The 18,167-nt window shown below is 42.4% G+C and overlaps 1 protein-coding gene across 3 annotated transcripts in view; it reads left to right on the top strand.

Moving 5' to 3' along the window:
• Nucleotides 1-322: 322 nt before the first annotated feature.
• Nucleotides 323-18,167, top strand: part of CBL (Cbl proto-oncogene) — a 145,110-nt gene continuing 127,265 nt past the window's right edge. For 2 of the 3 annotated variants that reach the window (XM_060179908.1, XM_060179907.1), the window contains exon 1: nucleotides 323-796. In XM_060179908.1, coding sequence (XP_060035891.1) covers nucleotides 602-796 — 195 coding nt within the window. In that variant the 5' untranslated portion in view covers nucleotides 323-601. The remainder of the gene's footprint in view (nucleotides 797-18,167) is intronic. The other variant, XM_060179909.1, reaches the window with a different exon arrangement.

The following is an 18,167-nucleotide window of genomic DNA, read 5'->3' as shown; positions in this document are numbered from 1 at the left end:
TGCCCAAAACTGACCCTGGGATTCCGAGGCCTCAGACATATGCACGTGGGTGCTCTGAGTCAAGTCCTCAGCCTGTTAAAGGCTCTTCCCTGGGCTGCCAGTCTGCACCTGATTATTCCAGAGTTTAACCTCCAGAGGACCAGGCTCCACACAACCCGCGGGCAACATGGCAGGCTCGGCCGTGCCTGGTGCGCAGACTCCACACTGGCCCCACCCCCGCCGCTGCCCCGCTTGTCCAGCAGAGGGCGCAGGCGCGAAGGTGCCGCCTGGCTCCGCCCCAAGCCGCCCCCGACGGCAGGGGCGGGGGGAGGCGGTGCGGAAACTTGGCGGCGGCTTTCCGGGAACCCTGTCTCCTGAGCCGCGGGTTCCGGAGGGGTCGCTCGGCAGTCTGGGCTCTGCCGTCCACTGCCCCGGGCTCGCGCGCTCTCCGCGGACGGGGGCGCGCCGCGCGCTCTTGCGCTCCCAGCGCCGCCCACCACCCTCCCTCAGTCCGACGGCGGCGGCCGCCCGAGGCCCCTCCTTCTCGCCCTCCTTCTCTCCCTCGCTCGGAGCCGAGCGGAGCGGAGCCGGCGGCCGCGGCTGGCCCCCACCCTCCCGGACCATGGCCGGCAACGTGAAGAAGAGCTCGGGCGCCGGCGGCGGCGGCTCCGGGGGCTCGGGCTCGGGAGGCCTGATCGGGCTCATGAAGGACGCGTTCCAGCCGCACCACCATCACCACCACCACCACCTCAGCCCCCACCCGCCGGGGACCGTGGACAAGAAGATGGTGGAGAAGTGCTGGAAGCTCATGGACAAGGTGAAAGGCCCGGGGGCCGCGGGTGGGCGTGGGCGGAGGGGCCGAGGCGCGGGGGGAGGGGCGGGGCGGGGCGGGGGGCGCGCGGCCGGGGTGCGGGGCCGGAGGGTGCGGGGGGGCTGGGGGGCTGCGGCTAGGAGTGGGGGGGCATTGGGTGGTACTGGGGGGTCGAGACAAAGATGGGGTGGGGACTGGGGTGAAGGGTGACGGGGAAGCCACCCGGGCGGAAGTGCAGTGGGGGTGCGGGCTGCGTTTGGGGCTCTGCGCTGGGTTTAGGGATGTGGATCACGGAAGGGCCCCGGGAGATGGAGGGGAGGGGAGGGGAGATGGAGGGGAGGAGAAGAGTGTGATTTGCCGGCTTGTTGGCTGGACCCCTAGTCCAGTTCTGTCTAGGGGATTCGGTGCACGGGCTCCTGGGGGGGGGGTGGCTCAGGTCAGCGCGGCCCCGCAGGCCAAACTACATCTGTCCCAAGATGTGACACTGAGGGAACACACCCAGGGGTGCCCAGAGGACATCACCCCCCCCCCACACACACACACACACGGAGCACTGGTTCAAGAGTTTAACCCTCCAAAGCGCTGGAGGTGTTCCATTGCCCGGTTCTGAGATATGCACTGATTAAACCACAAGTTTTTAGTTAGAGCCACTATCTTCTGAAAGATGGACTGAGCACACCAAACAGCACATTCTGACTTCTGCCAGAACTTCCTTCTTTCACACACTGTTTTTTTAACTGGGTTCAACTTTCTTTTTTCTGCCCTTTAGATGATGGACTTGATTCCTTGTTAAAGGAACCGAGCTGAAGCTTGCTGGATGGGCCTCTTTGATTACCTTTTATTTATTTGTTTTTAATTTATAAAGCAAGAGAGGAAATGACACTTTTGTATTTAGCCATTTTAACCTTGGCATTTAAGACAATTTTACTTCCTTTTAGTTGTGTCTATATAATGAACTATAGTAGTTAATGTCAGTTACATATAAGTATTTAGTCTTCCCATTTTGTTCCAGAGACCTCAATGTTTTCTTGATATTTTCCATGGCAATAACTTACTTTTGCAGAATTCGTACTGCAGATGAAAAGTGATTAGAAGGATCTAAGTACTTGTGTGTGTGTGTCTAAGGCATAATGTAAGGAGGAGGGTGTTATTTCCTCTAGGGTAAATTTGGTTTTCTTTGGTTCCTCTCTGAGCCTCGTTTCCCCTTCCGTAAAGTTCTTCATGGATTGTTCTGAACTAGAAACAGGTCTTTAAAGTGATTATGGAGCATTTGGAAAATATAAATGTGCTTTATAAATGCTCAGTAAGTCTTGTGTGTCAGTTAACTTCTCTAGTGCGCACCAGTGGTTTTATACTAATGCTTTTTTAAAAAATCTTCTTATTTATTATTGGATATAGACAGAGAAATTGAGAGGGGAGGGGAGTTAAGGAGAGAGAGATGAGAGAGATACCTGCAGCCCTATTTCACCCCTCGTAAAGCTTTCCCCCTGCAGGTGGGCACCAGGGGCTTAGACTCCCATCCTTGCACACTGAAATGTGAGTGCTTAACCAGATGTGCCACCACCTGGCTGCCACACCAATGGTTTTAGAGCTACCTTTTTTCCCACAACGTGTTTGCTTCATGTCAGATCAGTGGTGGTGCAGTTCGGGATACAAGATTATTATTATTTTTTTTTTTTACCAGAGCTCTGGTTTATGGTCATGTGAGGGATTGAACCTGGGACTTTGGAGCCTCACACTTGACAGTCTGCTTGCATAACCATTATGCTATCTACCATCCCCTCCCAGAATTTTTTTTTTTTAAGATTTTATTTATTTATGAGAAAGATAGGAGAAAGAACCAGACATCACTCTGGCACATGTGCTGCCGGGGATCGAACTCAGGACCTCATGCTTGAGAGTCCAAAGCTTTATCACTGCACCACCTCCCAGACCACCCAGAATTTTTTTTATGTATTTGTTTAAAAAATTTATTATTTTTATTTATTTATTGGGTAGAGACACTCAGAAATTGAGAAGAAGGGGGAGACAGAGAGGGAAAGAGACACCTGCAACTCTGCTTTACCACTTGCAAAGCTTTTCCCCTGCAGGTGGGGACTGGGGGCTCGAACCTGGGTCCTTGTACATTCTAACATGTGCACTCAAGCGGGTGCACCACCCGGCCCCCTATGTATTTATTTTTAACACTGCACTGTTCAGTTTGGCTCATGGTGGTGTTGGGGGTTGAATCTGGGACTTAGGAGCCTCAGACATGAGAGTCTCTTCGGATAGCCATTATGCTGTCTACCCCTAAGGATTTGTATATTGATTACATTGCTGATTTAATTATTAGAAATTTTATTAAATAATTATAAAGCCATATATATATGATTGAGAAGGAGAGGGATAGGGACTCCTGTCGTACTGCTGCACCAGTCCTGAAGCTTCTCCCCAGCAGGTGGAGACCAGGGGCTTGAACTAGTTCCTTGTGCCCTGTCATGTGTGCACTTAAGCAGGTACACCACCACCTGGTCCCACAATTATAAAGCCTTTATGAAGTTTTTACTTTTAGGGGGCCAGGTGGTAGCACACCTGGTTAAGTGCACACATTACACTACGCAAGGCCCTAGGTTCAAGCCCTTGGTCCCCACCTGCAGGGGATAGTCGCACAAGAGGTGAAGCAGATCTGCAGGTGTCTCTCTGTCTTTCTTCCTCTTTATCTGCTCCTCCCCTCTCAATTTCTCTCTCTCTGTCCAATAAATAAAACACAATATTTGAAAAAATAAAATTTTTACCTTTACAGATAGTTATGTGTGTGAAGAAAGCTACAAATTCATTGATGTCTTTTAAAAGCTAGACATGTTGGGAATCAGGCGGTAGCACAGTGGGTTAAGTGCACATGGCGCGAAGCACAAGGACTGGCATAAGTACCCGGGTTCGAACCCCCGGCTCCCCACCTGCAGGGGAGTTGCTTCACAAGTGGTGACGCAGGTCTGTAGGTGTCTATCTTTCTCTTCCCCTCTCTGTCTTCCCCCTCCTCTTTCCATTTCTCTCTGTCCTATCCAAAAACGATGACAATAACAACAGCAATAATAACTACAACAATAAAAAAGGGCAACAAAAGGGAAAATAAATAATACAAAAAATTAAAAAAAAACTAGACATGTCAAATGTATGCATATTACAAAATTTCTAGGTTTGTATTTTGGGGATTTGCAAGAAAGTGGTTTTTTTAACGGATTATGGTGGTATGGGGGATTGAACCTGGCACTTTGGGGCCTCAGGCATGAGTCTCTTTGCATAACCATTATGCTATCTACCCCGGCCTGCAAGAATTTATTTTTAGGGAGTTGGGCGGTAGCGCAGCAGGTTAAGCACACATAGTGCAAAGCGCAAGGACTGGTGTAAGGATCCGGGTTTGAGCCCCGGGCTCTGCACCTGCAGGGGGGTCATTTCACAAGCAGTGAAGCAAAGTCTATCTTTCTCTCCCCCTCTCTGTCTTCCCCTCCTCTCTCCATTTCTCTCTGTCCTATCTTAACAACGACAATGATATCAATAACAACCATAATAACTACAACGACAATAAAAACAAGGGTAACACAAGAGTAAAAAATATATATATAAGAATACAAAAAAAGAATTTGTTTTTAAAAGATTTATTAACGTCCAGGAGGTAGCACAGTGACTACAATAGATGAATCATACATATATATATATATATATATATATATATATATATATATTTTTTTTTTTTTTTTTACACACTAATGTTAAGAGGGAAAGAGAACTAGAGTATCACTCTGGTACATGTGAGGCACATTAAACTTGCCACATCCTGGGCTGCTGGAAAACTAATTTGGAAAGTTTTTCTTAGACTAGAACATTTGCATTTCTTCCTTCCTTCCTTTTTTCTTTTTTCTTTTTTCTTTCTTTCTTTCTTTCTTTCTTTTTTTTTTTTTTTTCCTCCAGGGTTATGAAACCATTGCTCCTGGAGGCCTTCTCTGATTTTATGGATAGGACAGAGAGAAATTGAGAGTGGAGGAGAGATAGAAAGGGAGAAAGAAAGATTGACACCTGTAGACTTGCTTCCCTGGTTGTGAAGTGACTCTTCTGCACATGGGGAGCCAGGGGCTTGAACCTGGATCCTTGCACAGGTCCTTTGCACTTTGTATTATGTGCACCTAACCAGGTGCACCCCTGCCTGACCCCTGAACTAATTACTTTCTCATGTAAGATGTGTATCCAGTGTATGAAAACTGCATTGATTCAAAAACTTTTTTTTCACTGGCACCAGATGAACCCAGTGCCTTTGTGCATGCCTGATACCTTGGAACCCAGACCAATTTCTTTTTTCTACTTTTTTTTTTTTTTGGTTTGTTTTTCTTCTTGAAAGAGAGGGAAGGAGAGACACGGTAACACCTCTCCCTCACCTATGGCACTCCCTCATTGTGGTCCATAGTGAGCCCCTGTGGTGACAGGGCTTGAAGCCAGGGCTCCATTCATGGCAAGGTGGGTGCTCTACAGGGTGAGCTGCCTCCCAGCCAATATACAGACCTTTAAAAAAAAAAGTCGTTTATTCAAACTTTTGAGTCTATAATTAAGTTGTATTTCTCTTGAAGAATGTTGAATTACTTTGGAAGAATAAAGGACGAGCTTTGCTTTTTAAGGTTTGTTAGTTGCAAGGAAAGTATGCTTTTAGCTTTTCTCCTCTACTGTGTAGAAAGAGGATGTTTTTATTCTTGGCTTTCTTGTCTTGGAAGATTTTTTTTTTTTTGGCCTCTAGGGTTATTGCTGGGGTTAAGTGCCTGCACCACAAATCCACTGCTCCTAGAGGCTATTTTTTCCCCCTTTTGTTGCCCTTGTTTTATTGTTGGTATGGTTATTGTTGTTGTTAATGTTGTTGTTGGATAGGACAGAGAGAAATGGAACCTCACACTTGACAGTCTGCTTGCATAACCATTATGCTATCTACTACCCCCTCCCAGCTCTGGTCGATGGTGGTACGAGGGACTGAACCTGGGCCCTGGGACCTTGGAGCCTCAGGCATGAGAGTATGTTTGCATAACCATTATGCTATCTCCCCTGTCCTGCTTATTTATTAATGAGAAAGAGAGGGAGAGAGAACCAGGGCACCACTCAGACTCATGCTCTGTTGGAAATCGAACTCAGGACCATATACTTGAGGGGCCAACATTTATACACTGTGCCACTTCCTACTTGCTAGGTCACATGTTACTCTTTCTCCCTCCATTCATTACCTAACTCCCTCCTTTCCTTCCTTCCCCCCCCCCACCCAGTAAGAGTGAGTGAAGCTGATTACAGCATTGCTCTGCCATTTGTGATGTTCTTTTTACCCTTCCTCATTTTTGTGTAATCCTCAGAATTGAACCAAAGTGTCACACATTAAAGGGATGAAGTCTACCTCTGAGTCACTTCCCTCTCTCCAAGATACTTCTTAAAAAAAAAAAAAGTGAATATGACTTACTAGAAAATTGCCATGCCTGAGGCTCCAAAGTCCCAGGTTCAGTCTCCTGCACCACCACAAGCTAGACCTGAACAGTGCCCTGGTTAAAAAATAAAAGAAAAAAGAAAAACACAACTCTTAGGGGCTAGGTGGTGATGCATCTGGTTAAGCACACACTTTACAGTGTGCAAGGACCCAGGTTCAAGCCCCTGGTTCCCACCTTCAGGGGGAAAACTTCACGAGGGGTGAAGCAGGGCTGAAGGCTTCTCTCTATTCCTCCAATCTCTTTTTGTTAATATCTGATAATAAATAAATAAATAAATTTTAAAGATGCTACCCTTTAAGCCATAAATTAAAAAAAAAGTTTTCAATGCATGATCTTTTTTTAAAAAATTATTATTATTATTTATCTTCCCTTTTGTTTCCCTTGCTGTTTTTTGTTGTTGTTGTTGATGATGTCGTCATTGTTGGATAGGACAGAGAGAAATGGAGAGGAGGGGAAGACGGGGAGAGAAAGAGAAACACCTGCAGACCTGCTTCACTGCTTGTGAAGCGACTCCCTGGCAGGGGGGGAGCCAGGGCTCCAACCAGGATCCTTACCCAGTCCTTGCGCTTGGCGCCACGTGCGCTACCACCCGACCCTCCATCTTTTTTTTTTGTCCCCCCTTTTTTAAAATTACTATTTTATTCTGCTTGCTCTCCTCCCTATCCATCCGTTCCCCCCACCCCAAAAAGCATCTTGACATCCCATGTTTTGGAGGTGAGATGCATTTAGTGGAACTTATGCATCAGTGAATTTCACTGGACTACTTTGTTCTTGCTTGCATGCTCACTGCGTCCCAAGCATGGCACTAGGTGTAAACTCTTGAACACTTAGATTACAAAAACTATGCTGAATTACATGCAAAAACTGTATGCTGAATTTTGAATTTTATTCTTTTCCCTAGGCTAGTCATATGCAGTATGGTATACTTTCACTCTTTTCATGATTTTTAGACAGCAACAATTAGTGAGTTTCCAGTTAAAACAGAACCACAAGGGTGAACAGCTGATAACTTTTTTTTTAATATTGTTATCTATTTATTGGGTAAAGACAGAGTTGGGAGAGAGACAGAGTGATACTTAAAGACCTGTTTCACTTCTCACAAACTTCCTCCCCTCATGGGAGACCAGGGGTTTGAACCCATGTCTTTATTTATATTTAATTTAGTTTTACCAGAGCACTGCTCAGCTCTAGCTTATGGTGGTGTGGGGGATTGAACTTGGGACTTTGGAGCCTCAGACATGAAATGAACCCATGTCTTTATGCATGGTCATTTGTGCACTCAACTGGGTGGGTGGGTGTACCACCACTTGGCATCTTGATAAGTTTTTTTTTTCTTTTTTTTTCTTTTGTGAGGCTGGGGAATGAACCCAGGGCCTCACACATTTAGGATATCACCTTTGAGCAGCATGGGTGTTGTGGTTATTTTTAATCCTTTATTTTGGAGAGAGCAAGAGAGAAACAGAGGAGAGACCCCCCTCTAGCATCCCCTGGTGCATTCACAGTGCTCCCATGTGGCTCTCAGGTATGAATTCAGGTCCTGGTGCCTGGTGAAAGGTGTATGCCCAGAGTCTCTGTTGGACAGTTCTTGGCCCCTACACCCAATACTTGTCTTTACACTTTTTTTTTTTTTTTACACTTTTTCACTCTCAGTACAATGTTGAATTACATGAGCTAGTAAATATTTCATTTTATAATAGACTCGTGGAGAATTATAGTTGTAATTGTAAAATGCATTTTTGTTTTCCTCGGGACCATTATCTGGTGATGATACATTTCTTTAAAAAATAGTATATAGGTTTTTCTTTGCAAAACAACTGACTTTTCATTTTAAAAACCTTACTGTAAGGGGTCAGGTTGTGGCATACATGATTTAGCTCACATGTTTCAATGTGCAGGGACTTGAATTCAAGCCCCCCATTTCCCACATGCAAGGGGGTAAACTTCACAAATGGTGAAGCACTGCTTCAAGTGTCTCTTTCTCCCTCTTTCTGTCTCCCCCTTCCCTCTCAATTTCTTGGTGTCTGTAAAAATAGTTTCAGGGAGTTGGGCAGTAGTGTAGCAGGTTAAGTGCGAAGCACAAGGACCTGCATAGGGATCCCGGTTTGAACCCCGGCTCCCTGCGCTTCACAGGCGGTGAAGCAGGTCTTCAGGTGTATTTCTCTCCCCCTCTGTCTTCCCCTCCTCTCTCCATTTCTCTCTGTCCTATCCAACAACGACAATATCAATATCAACAACAATAATAACTACAACAATAAAACAACAAGGGCAATAAAAGGGAATAAATAAATTTTTTTCAGGTGTCTATCTTTTTTTTAAATTTCTTTATTGGGGAAGTAATGTTTTACATTCAACAGTAAATACAATAGTTTGTACATGCATAACATTCCCCGGTTTCCCATATAACAAAATAACCCCCACCAGGTCCTCTGTCATCCTTCTTGGACCTGTATTCTCTCCACCTACCCACCACAGAGTCTTTTGGTACGATACACCAATTCCATTTCAGGTTCTACTTGTGTTTTCTTTTCTGATTGTTTTTCAATTAAATAAATATTTTTTAAATGATTTAAAAATTCTTTAAAAATAAAGTTTCGGGAGTCGGGCTGTAGCGCAGCGGGTTAAGCGCAGGTGGCGCAAAGCACAAGGACCGGCATAAGGATCCCGGTTCAAACCCCGGCTCTCCACCTGCAGGGGAGTCGCTTCACAGGCGGTGAAGCAGGTCTGCAGGTGTCTATCTTTCTCTCCTCCTCTCTGTCTTCCCCTCCTCTCTCCATTTCTCTCTGTCCTATCCAACAACAACAATAACAATAATAACTAGAACAATAAAACAACAAGGGCAACAAAAGGGAATAAATAAAATAAATATTTAAAAAAAATAAATAAAATAAAGTTTCACTGTATATTTATACTTGTAAATCTGTTAACCCTCCAATGAGTTTCTAAAACATAGAGCTTTAAGACTTTTTTTTATGTTTTTTTTTTATTTAAATTATTTCTTTATTGGGGAATTAATGTTTTACATTCAACAGTAAATACAATAGTTTGTACATGCATAACATTCCCCAGTTTCCCATTTAACAATACAACCCCCACTATGTCATTTATCATCCTTCATGGACCTGTATTCTCCCCACCCACCCACCCCAGAGTCTTTTACTTGGGTGCAATATGCCAATTCCAGTTCAGGTTCTACTTGTGTTTTCTTTTCTGATCTTGTTTTTCAACTTCTGCCTGAGTGTGAGATCATCGCATATTCATCCTTCTGTTTCTGACTAATTTCACTCAACATGATTTTTTCAAGGTCCATCCAAGATCGGCTGAAAACAGTGAAGTCACCATTTTTTTTACAGCTGAGTAGTATTCCATTGTGTATATATACCACAACTTGCTCAGCCACTCATCTGTTGTTGGACACCTGGGTTGCTTCCAGGTTTTGGCTATTACAGATTGTGCTGCCAAGAACATATGTGTACACAGATCTTTTTGGATGGATGTGTTGAGTTCCTTAGGATATATCCCCAGGAGAGGAATTGCAGGGTCATAGGGTAGGTCCATTTCTAGCCTTCTGAGAGTTCTCCAGACTGTTCTCCACAGAGGTTGGACCAATTGACATTCCCACCAGCAGTGCAGGAGGGTTCCTTTGACCCCACACCCTTTCCAGCATTTGCTGCTGTTACCTTTTCTGATGTATGACATTCTCACAGGAGTGAAGTGATATCTCATTGTTGTCTTGATTTGCATTTCTCTGACAATCAGAGACTTGGAGCATTTTTTCATGTGTTTCTCAGCCTTTTGGATCTCTTCTGTGGTGAATATTCTGTCCAAGTCCTCCCCCCATTTTTGGATGGGGTTATTTGTTGTCTTGTTGTTGAGTCTGGCAAGCTCTTTATATATGTTGGTTATTAAACTCTTATCTGATGTATGGCATATAAAGATCTTCTCCCATTCTGTGAGGGGTCTCTTGGTTTGGGTAGTGGTTTCTTTTGCTGTGAAGAAGTTTTTTAATTTGATGTAGTCCCATAGGTTTATACTTGCATTAGTCTTCTTTGTAATTGAATTCATTTCATTGAAAATGTCTTTAAAATGTATGCGGAAAAGAGTTCTGCCAATATTTTCCTCTAAGTATTTGATAGTTTGTGGTCTAACATCCAAGTCCTTGATCCACTTGGAATTTACTTTTGTATTTGGTGAAATACAGTGATTCAGTTTCATTCTTCTGCATGTTTCAACCCATTGTTTCCAACACCATTTGTTGAAGAGACTCTTCTTTCCCCATATAATAGTCTGGGCCCCTTTGTTAAAGAGTAGATGTCCATAAGAGTGAGGCCTCACTTCTGGGCTCTCAATTCTATTCCACTGGTCAGTGTGTCTGTTCATGTTCCAGTACCAAGCAGTTTTGATGACAATGGCCCTATAATACAGTTTGAGATCTGGGAGTGTGATGCCTCCGGTTCTGTTCTTTTTTTCTCAAGATTGTTTTGGCAATTCTAGGTCTTTTCTGGTTCCAGATAAACATTTGTAGCATTTTTTTCTATTCTCCTAAAAAATGTGCTTGGGATCTTGATGGGGATAGCATTAAATTTGTAGATGGCTCTGGGTAATATATTCATTTTGATGATGTTAATTCTTCCAACCCATGAACATGGAATATCTTTCCACTTCTTTGTGTCTTTTTCAATTTCTTTGAGTAGTGACTCATAATTTTCAGTATACAAGTCTTTCACTTCCTTGGTTAGGTTTACTCCTAGATATTTTATTGTTTTTATTGCTATAGTAAAAGGAATTAATTTCTGGATTTCAATTTCTTCTAACTTAGTGTTTGCATAGAGGAATGCCACTGACTTTTGAATGTTAATTTTGTAGCCTGACACCTTACTGTATTGCCTGATGATTTCTAAAGCTTCTTGCTGGATTCCTTAGGTTTTTCCATGTATACTATCATGTCATCTGCAAATAAGGAGAGTTGGACTTTTTCTCTTCCAATCTGTATCCCTTTAATTCCTTGCTTCTGCCTGATTGCTATGGCAAGAACTTCCAACACTATGTTGAATAGTAATGGTGATAGTGGGCAGCCCTGTCTAGTACCTGATCTGAGTGGAAATGCTTCCAGTTTTTCACCATTGAGTATGATGTTGGCTGTAGGTTTGCTATATATAGACTCCACTATCTTGAAGAATTTTCCATCTACTCCCATTTTTTGTAATGTTTTGATCATAAAGGGATGTTCTATTTTGTCAAAGGCTTTCTCTGCATCTATTGATATGACCATTTGGTTTTTGGTCTGCTTTTGTTGATGTGGTAGATCACATTGATTGATTTACGTATATTAAACCAACCTTGCATGCCTGGGATAAACCCCACTTGGTCATGATGAACAATCTTTAATATACTGCTGTATCCGGTTGGCTAGAATTTTGTTCAATATTTTCGCATCTATGTTCATCAGAGATATTGGTCTGTAGTTTTCTTTTTTGGTTGTGTCCCTGTCTGCTTTTGGTATCAGGGTGATGTTGGCTTCATAGAAGCTGGCAGGGAGTATTCCAGTGTCTTCAATCTTCTGGAAGACTTTTAAAAGTAGAGGTATTAGTTCTTCTTTGAAGGTTTTGTAGAATTCATTTGTAAAACTATCTGGTCCAGGACTTTTATTTCTGGGGAGATTTTTGATAACTGTTTCAATTTCATTAGCTGTGATGGGCCTGTTCATGTTATCCACTTCCTCTTAGTTTTGGAAGTTGGTAGGTATCTAGGAAATCATCCATTTCTTCCAGGTTCTCTAGCTTGGTGGCATATAGTTGTTCATAGAAGCCTCGCATGATATGTTGAATTTCTGTGGTGTCTGTTGTGATATCTCCTCTTTCATTTACTATCCGATTTATTTGGGTCTTCTCCCTTTTTTGGTTTGTGAGTCTGGCTAAAGGTTTGTCGATTTTGTTCACTCTTTCGAAGAACCAACATTTACTTTCGTTGATCTTTTGGTTTTCCTATTCTCAATGTTATTTATTTCTGCCCTAACTTTAGTGATTTCTGTCCTTCTGGTTGCTTTAGGGTTCCTTTGTTGCTCTTCTTCTAGGTCTTTTAAGATGTGCAATCAGGCTGTATATTTGTGCTTTTTCTTGTTTCCTAATGTGTGCTTGTATAGCTATGAACTTCCCTCTTAGGACTGCTTTAGCTGTGTCCCAAATATTTTGATAGCTTGTGTCTTCATTTTCATTGAAGTCTCGAAACATTTTGATTTCCTCTTTGACCCAGAAGTTGTTAAGAAGTGTACTGTTGAGCTTCCACATTTTGGCACTGTTACTAACCTTTTGTTGATTGTTAAGTGTTAGTTTAATTCCACTATGGTCTGAGAAGATGCTTGGGATGATTTCAATGCTCTTGAATTGGCTGATGCTGTCTTTGTGGCCTAATATATGGTCTATCCTTGAGAATGACCCATGTGGATTTGAGTAAAATGTGTATTCCAGTTTCTTGGAATGAATGACTCTGAATAGTTCTAGTTTATCTATCTCTTCATTTAGCTCCCTTATGTCTTTATTGATTTTCTGCCTGGATGATCTGTCAAGTTGAGAGAGTGGGGTGTTGAAATCCCCTACTATGACTGTGTTGCTGTTAATATATTGCTGTAGCTCTTTCAGTAGACGTTTGATGTATTTAGATGGCTTCTCATTGGGTGCATAGATGTTAATAATTGTTAAGTCCTCTTGATTGACTGATCCTCTGAGCATTAAGTAGTGTCCATTCCTATCTTTTTTAATCTTATCTATTTTAAAGTCTATCATGTCAGATATGAGAATAGCTGCTCCTGCCCTTTTTTGTGGGCCATTGGCTTGTATGATAGTTTTCCATCCTTTCACTTTGTGTCTGTGTTTGTCTTGTTGAGTTAGGTGGGTTTCCTGTAGACAGCATATTGTTAGGTTGTGATTTCTGATCCATCTTCCTACTCTGTGTCTTTTAATAGGTGAATTCAGGCCATTGACATTTATTGATATCAAAGATTGAAGATATTTTAACGCCATTCTTGTAGAGTTTTACAGTGTTTTGATATATATCCTATTTGTGGTGGTCTGACTGTTTATAGAAGATCTTTCAGAACTTCTTTCAGGGCAGGTTTGGTGATGGTTGATTCCTTCAACTGTTGCTTGTCTGAGAATGTTTTGATGCCTCCATCTAGTCTGAATGACAGTCTAGCAGGATATAGTATTCTTGGTTGAAAGCCTTTCTCATTGAGCACTCGATAGATATCTTGCCATTCTCTTCTGGCCTGTAGTGTTTGTATGGAGAAGTCTGCTGCTAATCTTATTGGTTTTCCTTTGTAGGTGACTCTTTGTTTTTCTCTTGCAGCCTTGAGGATCCTTTCTTTATCCTTATTCCTTTCCATTCTAAGTATGATATGTCTTGGTGTCTTTAGGTCTGGGTTAATTCTGTTTGGGACCCTCTGGGCTTCTTGAATCTTTATGTCTTTGATGTTGTCTAGACTAGAGAAGTTTTCAGCTACTATGGCCTGGAGAATGCTTTCTTCCTCTCCTTCTCTTTCTTCCTCTGGTATGCTAGTAATGCGTATACTGTTTCTTTTGAAGTCATCCCATAGGACTCTGTTGTTGTTTTCAGCATCTCTTCATCTCTTTTTGAGATCTCTTACTTCTTTTTTTAGTTGTCTCTAATTCATCCTCAATCTTGCTAATTCTGTCTTCAGCCTCATAGATTCTATTCTCTCTGCCCTCTACTGTTTTCTGGAGTCATCTATTTTGTTGCCCTGCTCTGATACTGTTTTAGCTTGTTCAGCTAGTTGCCTTCTTAGCTCAGCGATTTCAGCTTTCAGCTCTCTAATAACCATGAGATAATTAGTATTTTCTTCCATATTCTCATTTGTTGTTCCTGCATTTCTGGTTACAATTTTTTCAAATTCTTTACTCCTGTTATTATTTCCTTAGCTAATGTTTGGATGTTGAACTCATTGTTTTGTGCTTCACCCTCTGGAGGACTTTTAGCTGGACTCTTTTCCTGGTTTGAGTCTCCAATATTTTTCTTGTTGTTTTAACCATTTTATATATTATGTTATGAGTTCCCTTTATCAGTACTTTTCAAATTATTGATCACTATTGCCTGGATTGACTTGTGTCTAAGTAAGTTAATTAAAGGGTTCACAGTGGTGGAAGTTAACAGTGATTTCAATCCCTGAGTTGGAGCTCAGTGGTTTAAAAGCCTCTTTTTTTTTTTTTCCTTCCCTGTAGGCTATGGGAGCCTGAGGGCTTTTAAACTATCAATAGGCTTCTTAGCTTAATCACTGACTCCTGACCAAGAGATAAAGTAGGCTGTGGCAGAGATAATCCAGTGGTTATGCAAAGAGACTTTCACAGCCCCTCAGCTATGCCACTGAGGTATATAGGTCTTCTGAGTTTCCTGGTTAGATCTCTGTCCCCTGGTGTCCCTTCCTGTCGCTGCTCCAGATTCTGAGGGTAGTAGCAATGGAGACTCAGAGTTGCACTTGGTGAGTCTCTGGGGAGTCCTCTTCTCCCTTAATCTGTCCCCTTGTTGGAGCAGACTGGAGATGGTGTCTCAACTGATAAACTGCTGAACTGTTAGCAGTCACTTAATCTCTCCTTAGGCCCCTCTCTCTTCTCTGTCACCAGCCAGACGTGTTTGTACTCACGGGTGATTTACTGGGTTCCTGTGGTCATTCTAGTCCTGTCTTGTTTCGGTCCTGGGTGGTCTCCTTTGGTATTCCTAGTTGATCCTGGAGAGGAGAGGAGAGGAGAGGAGAGGAGAGGGGAGGGGAGGGGAGGGGAGGGGAGGGAAGGGGAGGGGAGGGGAGGGGAGGGGAGGGGAGTGGAGGGGAGGAAGGTAGCTCCACCTCCGGAAGTCCCAGACTTTTTTTTTTTCTTTTCTTTACACCAGAGCACTGCTCAACTCTGGTTTATGGCAGTGCAGGGGATTGAACCTGGGACCTTGGAGCCCCAGGCATAAGAGTCTCTTTGCTAAACCATTATGCTATCTCCCCTGCCCTAAGAAGACTCTTAAAATTAACTGCTCTAACTCTTTATATAGTCAGAAACTGAGACCCAACAGAGATAAATAAATTATCCAAGGTCACATAGCAAGTTAAGTTAGTCATCAGATTTAACCCTAGTTCACTGGACTTCCTACACTGGTGTCTTTACCCCTACAGTGCCTGCTATTCTCTTGATCAACATTAATTCTTTTAAAGTTGTAATCGTATTTAACATGTTTTGTGTATAGCTAAACACACTGAATACTTGTTTTTAAAGCATAGTGTTTATTTTAATGTATGAAATATTTTGAAGTGCAAAATGCTTCTATGGATAAGTTGAGTTCACAGAGATAAAAATTCTTCGTTGGGAGTCGGGCGGTAGTGCTGCGGGTTAAGCGCACGTGGTGCAAAGCACAAGGACTGGTGTAAGGATCCCGGTTTGAGACCCTGGCTCTCCACCTATAGGGGAGTCGCTTAACAGACGGTGAAGCAGGTCTGCAGGTGTCTATCTTTCTCTCCCCCTCTCTGTCTTCCCCTCCTGTCTCCATTTCTCTCTGTCCTATCTAACAATGGATGACATCAACAACAATAACTACAACAACAATGAAAAACAAGGGCAACAAAAAGGGAAAATAAATAAATATATTGCAAAAATTCTTAGTCATTCATAGTCCTAGGTGTATAGTTTCCTGCATAATTTGAAATGCAGGTTCCTTATTCTAGAAAAGAGTGTGTTCAGAATATAATTAGGCTTAGGCATGATTTCTAGCTTCTTTACTCTTTTTCAAAGTTTTGCAATTTTCAAGCATTAGTTTATTTCCTTTTATTGTAATCATAGCACTTTCCAATTTTCTTCTTCATCTTCCTCCTCCTCTCCTCCCACCCCCCCACCTCTCTCTCTTTTAATTCACCATGAGTCTTGGCAGAAGTAAAGGGTGGAGCTAGCCCAGTGAGATAGCTATTATGAATGGAGTACATGGCAGACGTACAAGAATACTGTTGGCTAAGCATGTTCTCTTCTGACAATGTTCTGAGTGATGCTGTGAATGTACAGACAGAATTAAACAAAAGGCAGCCATTTTTGCTACTGCTAGATTTAGAAAACTGGATAAAGCTGTCCAAATGGAAAGGCTAAGAAGGAAAATTTTTTTATTTTTTAGAAATTTTCAGTGAATGATTTTTAGGCTCTTGAGCTGTAAATGTTAACTATGACTGCCAGCTTAAATTCACTAAGTATAAAGACCAGTTACTTTGACTCTTGGTGTTTGTTAACTGTTGACTTGAATTACTCACAGAGCATATGGGTACGTTTTTTTCTTCTCCTCAAGGTTGTAAATATTGCAGAGCATTTTCCCCTTGGAAGATTTTAATATCAAATGTGTAGGTTTGCCTATGTTTTCTTTGTTGTCACTGTTAGTTATTAAAGACTCAGAATTCAACGGAGTGCAGATTTCCTTGCTAATGTGATGATTGTTTTTGAAAACATCTTGCGACGCAAGGCAGACATTGAATTTACTAATGATTTTTACAAGGTCACCTTTTTTTTTTTTTTAATAAATATTTATTTTCCCTTTTGTTGCCCTTGTTGTTTTATTGTTGTTCTTTTTTTTTTTTTCCCTCCAGGGTTATTGCTGGGCTCGGTGCTTGCACCATGAATCCACCGCTCCTGGAGGCCATTTTTCTTCCCCCTTTTGTTGCCCTTGTTGTAGCTTTGTTGTGGCTATTATTATTATTGCCCTTGTTGACGCAATTCGCTGTTGGATAGGACAGAGAGAAATGGAGAGAGGAGGGGAAGACAAGGGGAGAGAAAGACAGACACCTGCAGACCCGCTTCACCGCCCGTGAAGCGACTCCCCTGCAAGTGGGGAGCCGGGGGCTCCAACCGGGATCCTTACGCCGGTCCCTGTGCTTTGTGCCACATGCGCCCAACCCACTGCGCCACCGCCCGACCCCCTCTTTTTTTTTTTAATTTATTTCTTTATTGGGGAATTAATGTTTTACATTCAACAGTATTATTGTTGTTCTTGATGTCATCGTTGTTGGATAGGACAGAAATGGAGAGAGGAGGGGAAAAAAGAGAGGGAGAGAGACAGATAGATACCTGCAGACCCGCTTCACCTCCTGTGAAGTGACTCCCCTGCAGGTGGGGAGCCGGAGGCTCAAAAGGGATTCTTACACCGGTCCTTGTGCTTTGCGCCACGTGCGCTTAACCTGCTGCGCCACCACACAACTCCCTACAAGGTCACCTTCTAAGGAAACACAAATAACTTTGTGGAAGGTGCATGATACTAACTTGAAAATACAAATTAATCAAGTGTTTCAGATGTTTAAAAACTGTCATTCAAAATCAGGTGTGTCTTTTAACCTTAAGATTAACGTTTCTCAGGTCATAAAAGCAAACCTAAAACACGCAAAAAAAAAAAAAAAATCAGGTGTGTTTTAAGGGTGACATATATATATAATTTCCAGATATATATATTTATTTATTTTGACCAGAGCACTGCTTACCTCTGGCATATGGTGGAGCAGGGGGTTGAAACTGGGACTATGGAGCTTTAGGCATGAGAGTCCGTTTACATAACCATTATGCTATCTACCCTCACCCTTTTCAATTCATTTTTTTAAGCAACATTCATTAGCTGCATATTATAGTCTGGCCATTGTATATGATGAGCAATTTTAGTTTCATTTTTTAATTTGTATTATTTGTGCTATTGCCTTTAAATAGAATGTATAAATAAAGGGTGTATGAATGTAAATTTTAAAAAATTATCTTTATTTTTTGGATAGAGACAATTAGAAATCAAGAGGGAGGAGGGGTGATAGAGAGAGAGAAACAGAGAGACACCTGAAGCTCTGCTTCACCGCTTGTAAAGCTTTCCCCCTGCAGGTGGGGACC

The sequence above is a fragment of the Erinaceus europaeus genome, chromosome 20, assembly GCF_950295315.1.
Source record: "Erinaceus europaeus chromosome 20, mEriEur2.1, whole genome shotgun sequence".
In the NCBI taxonomy this organism is placed as follows: domain Eukaryota; kingdom Metazoa; phylum Chordata; class Mammalia; order Eulipotyphla; family Erinaceidae; genus Erinaceus; species Erinaceus europaeus.
Note: the sequence above shows the minus strand (reverse complement) of the source record. Positions and strands in the feature narration are given on the sequence as shown.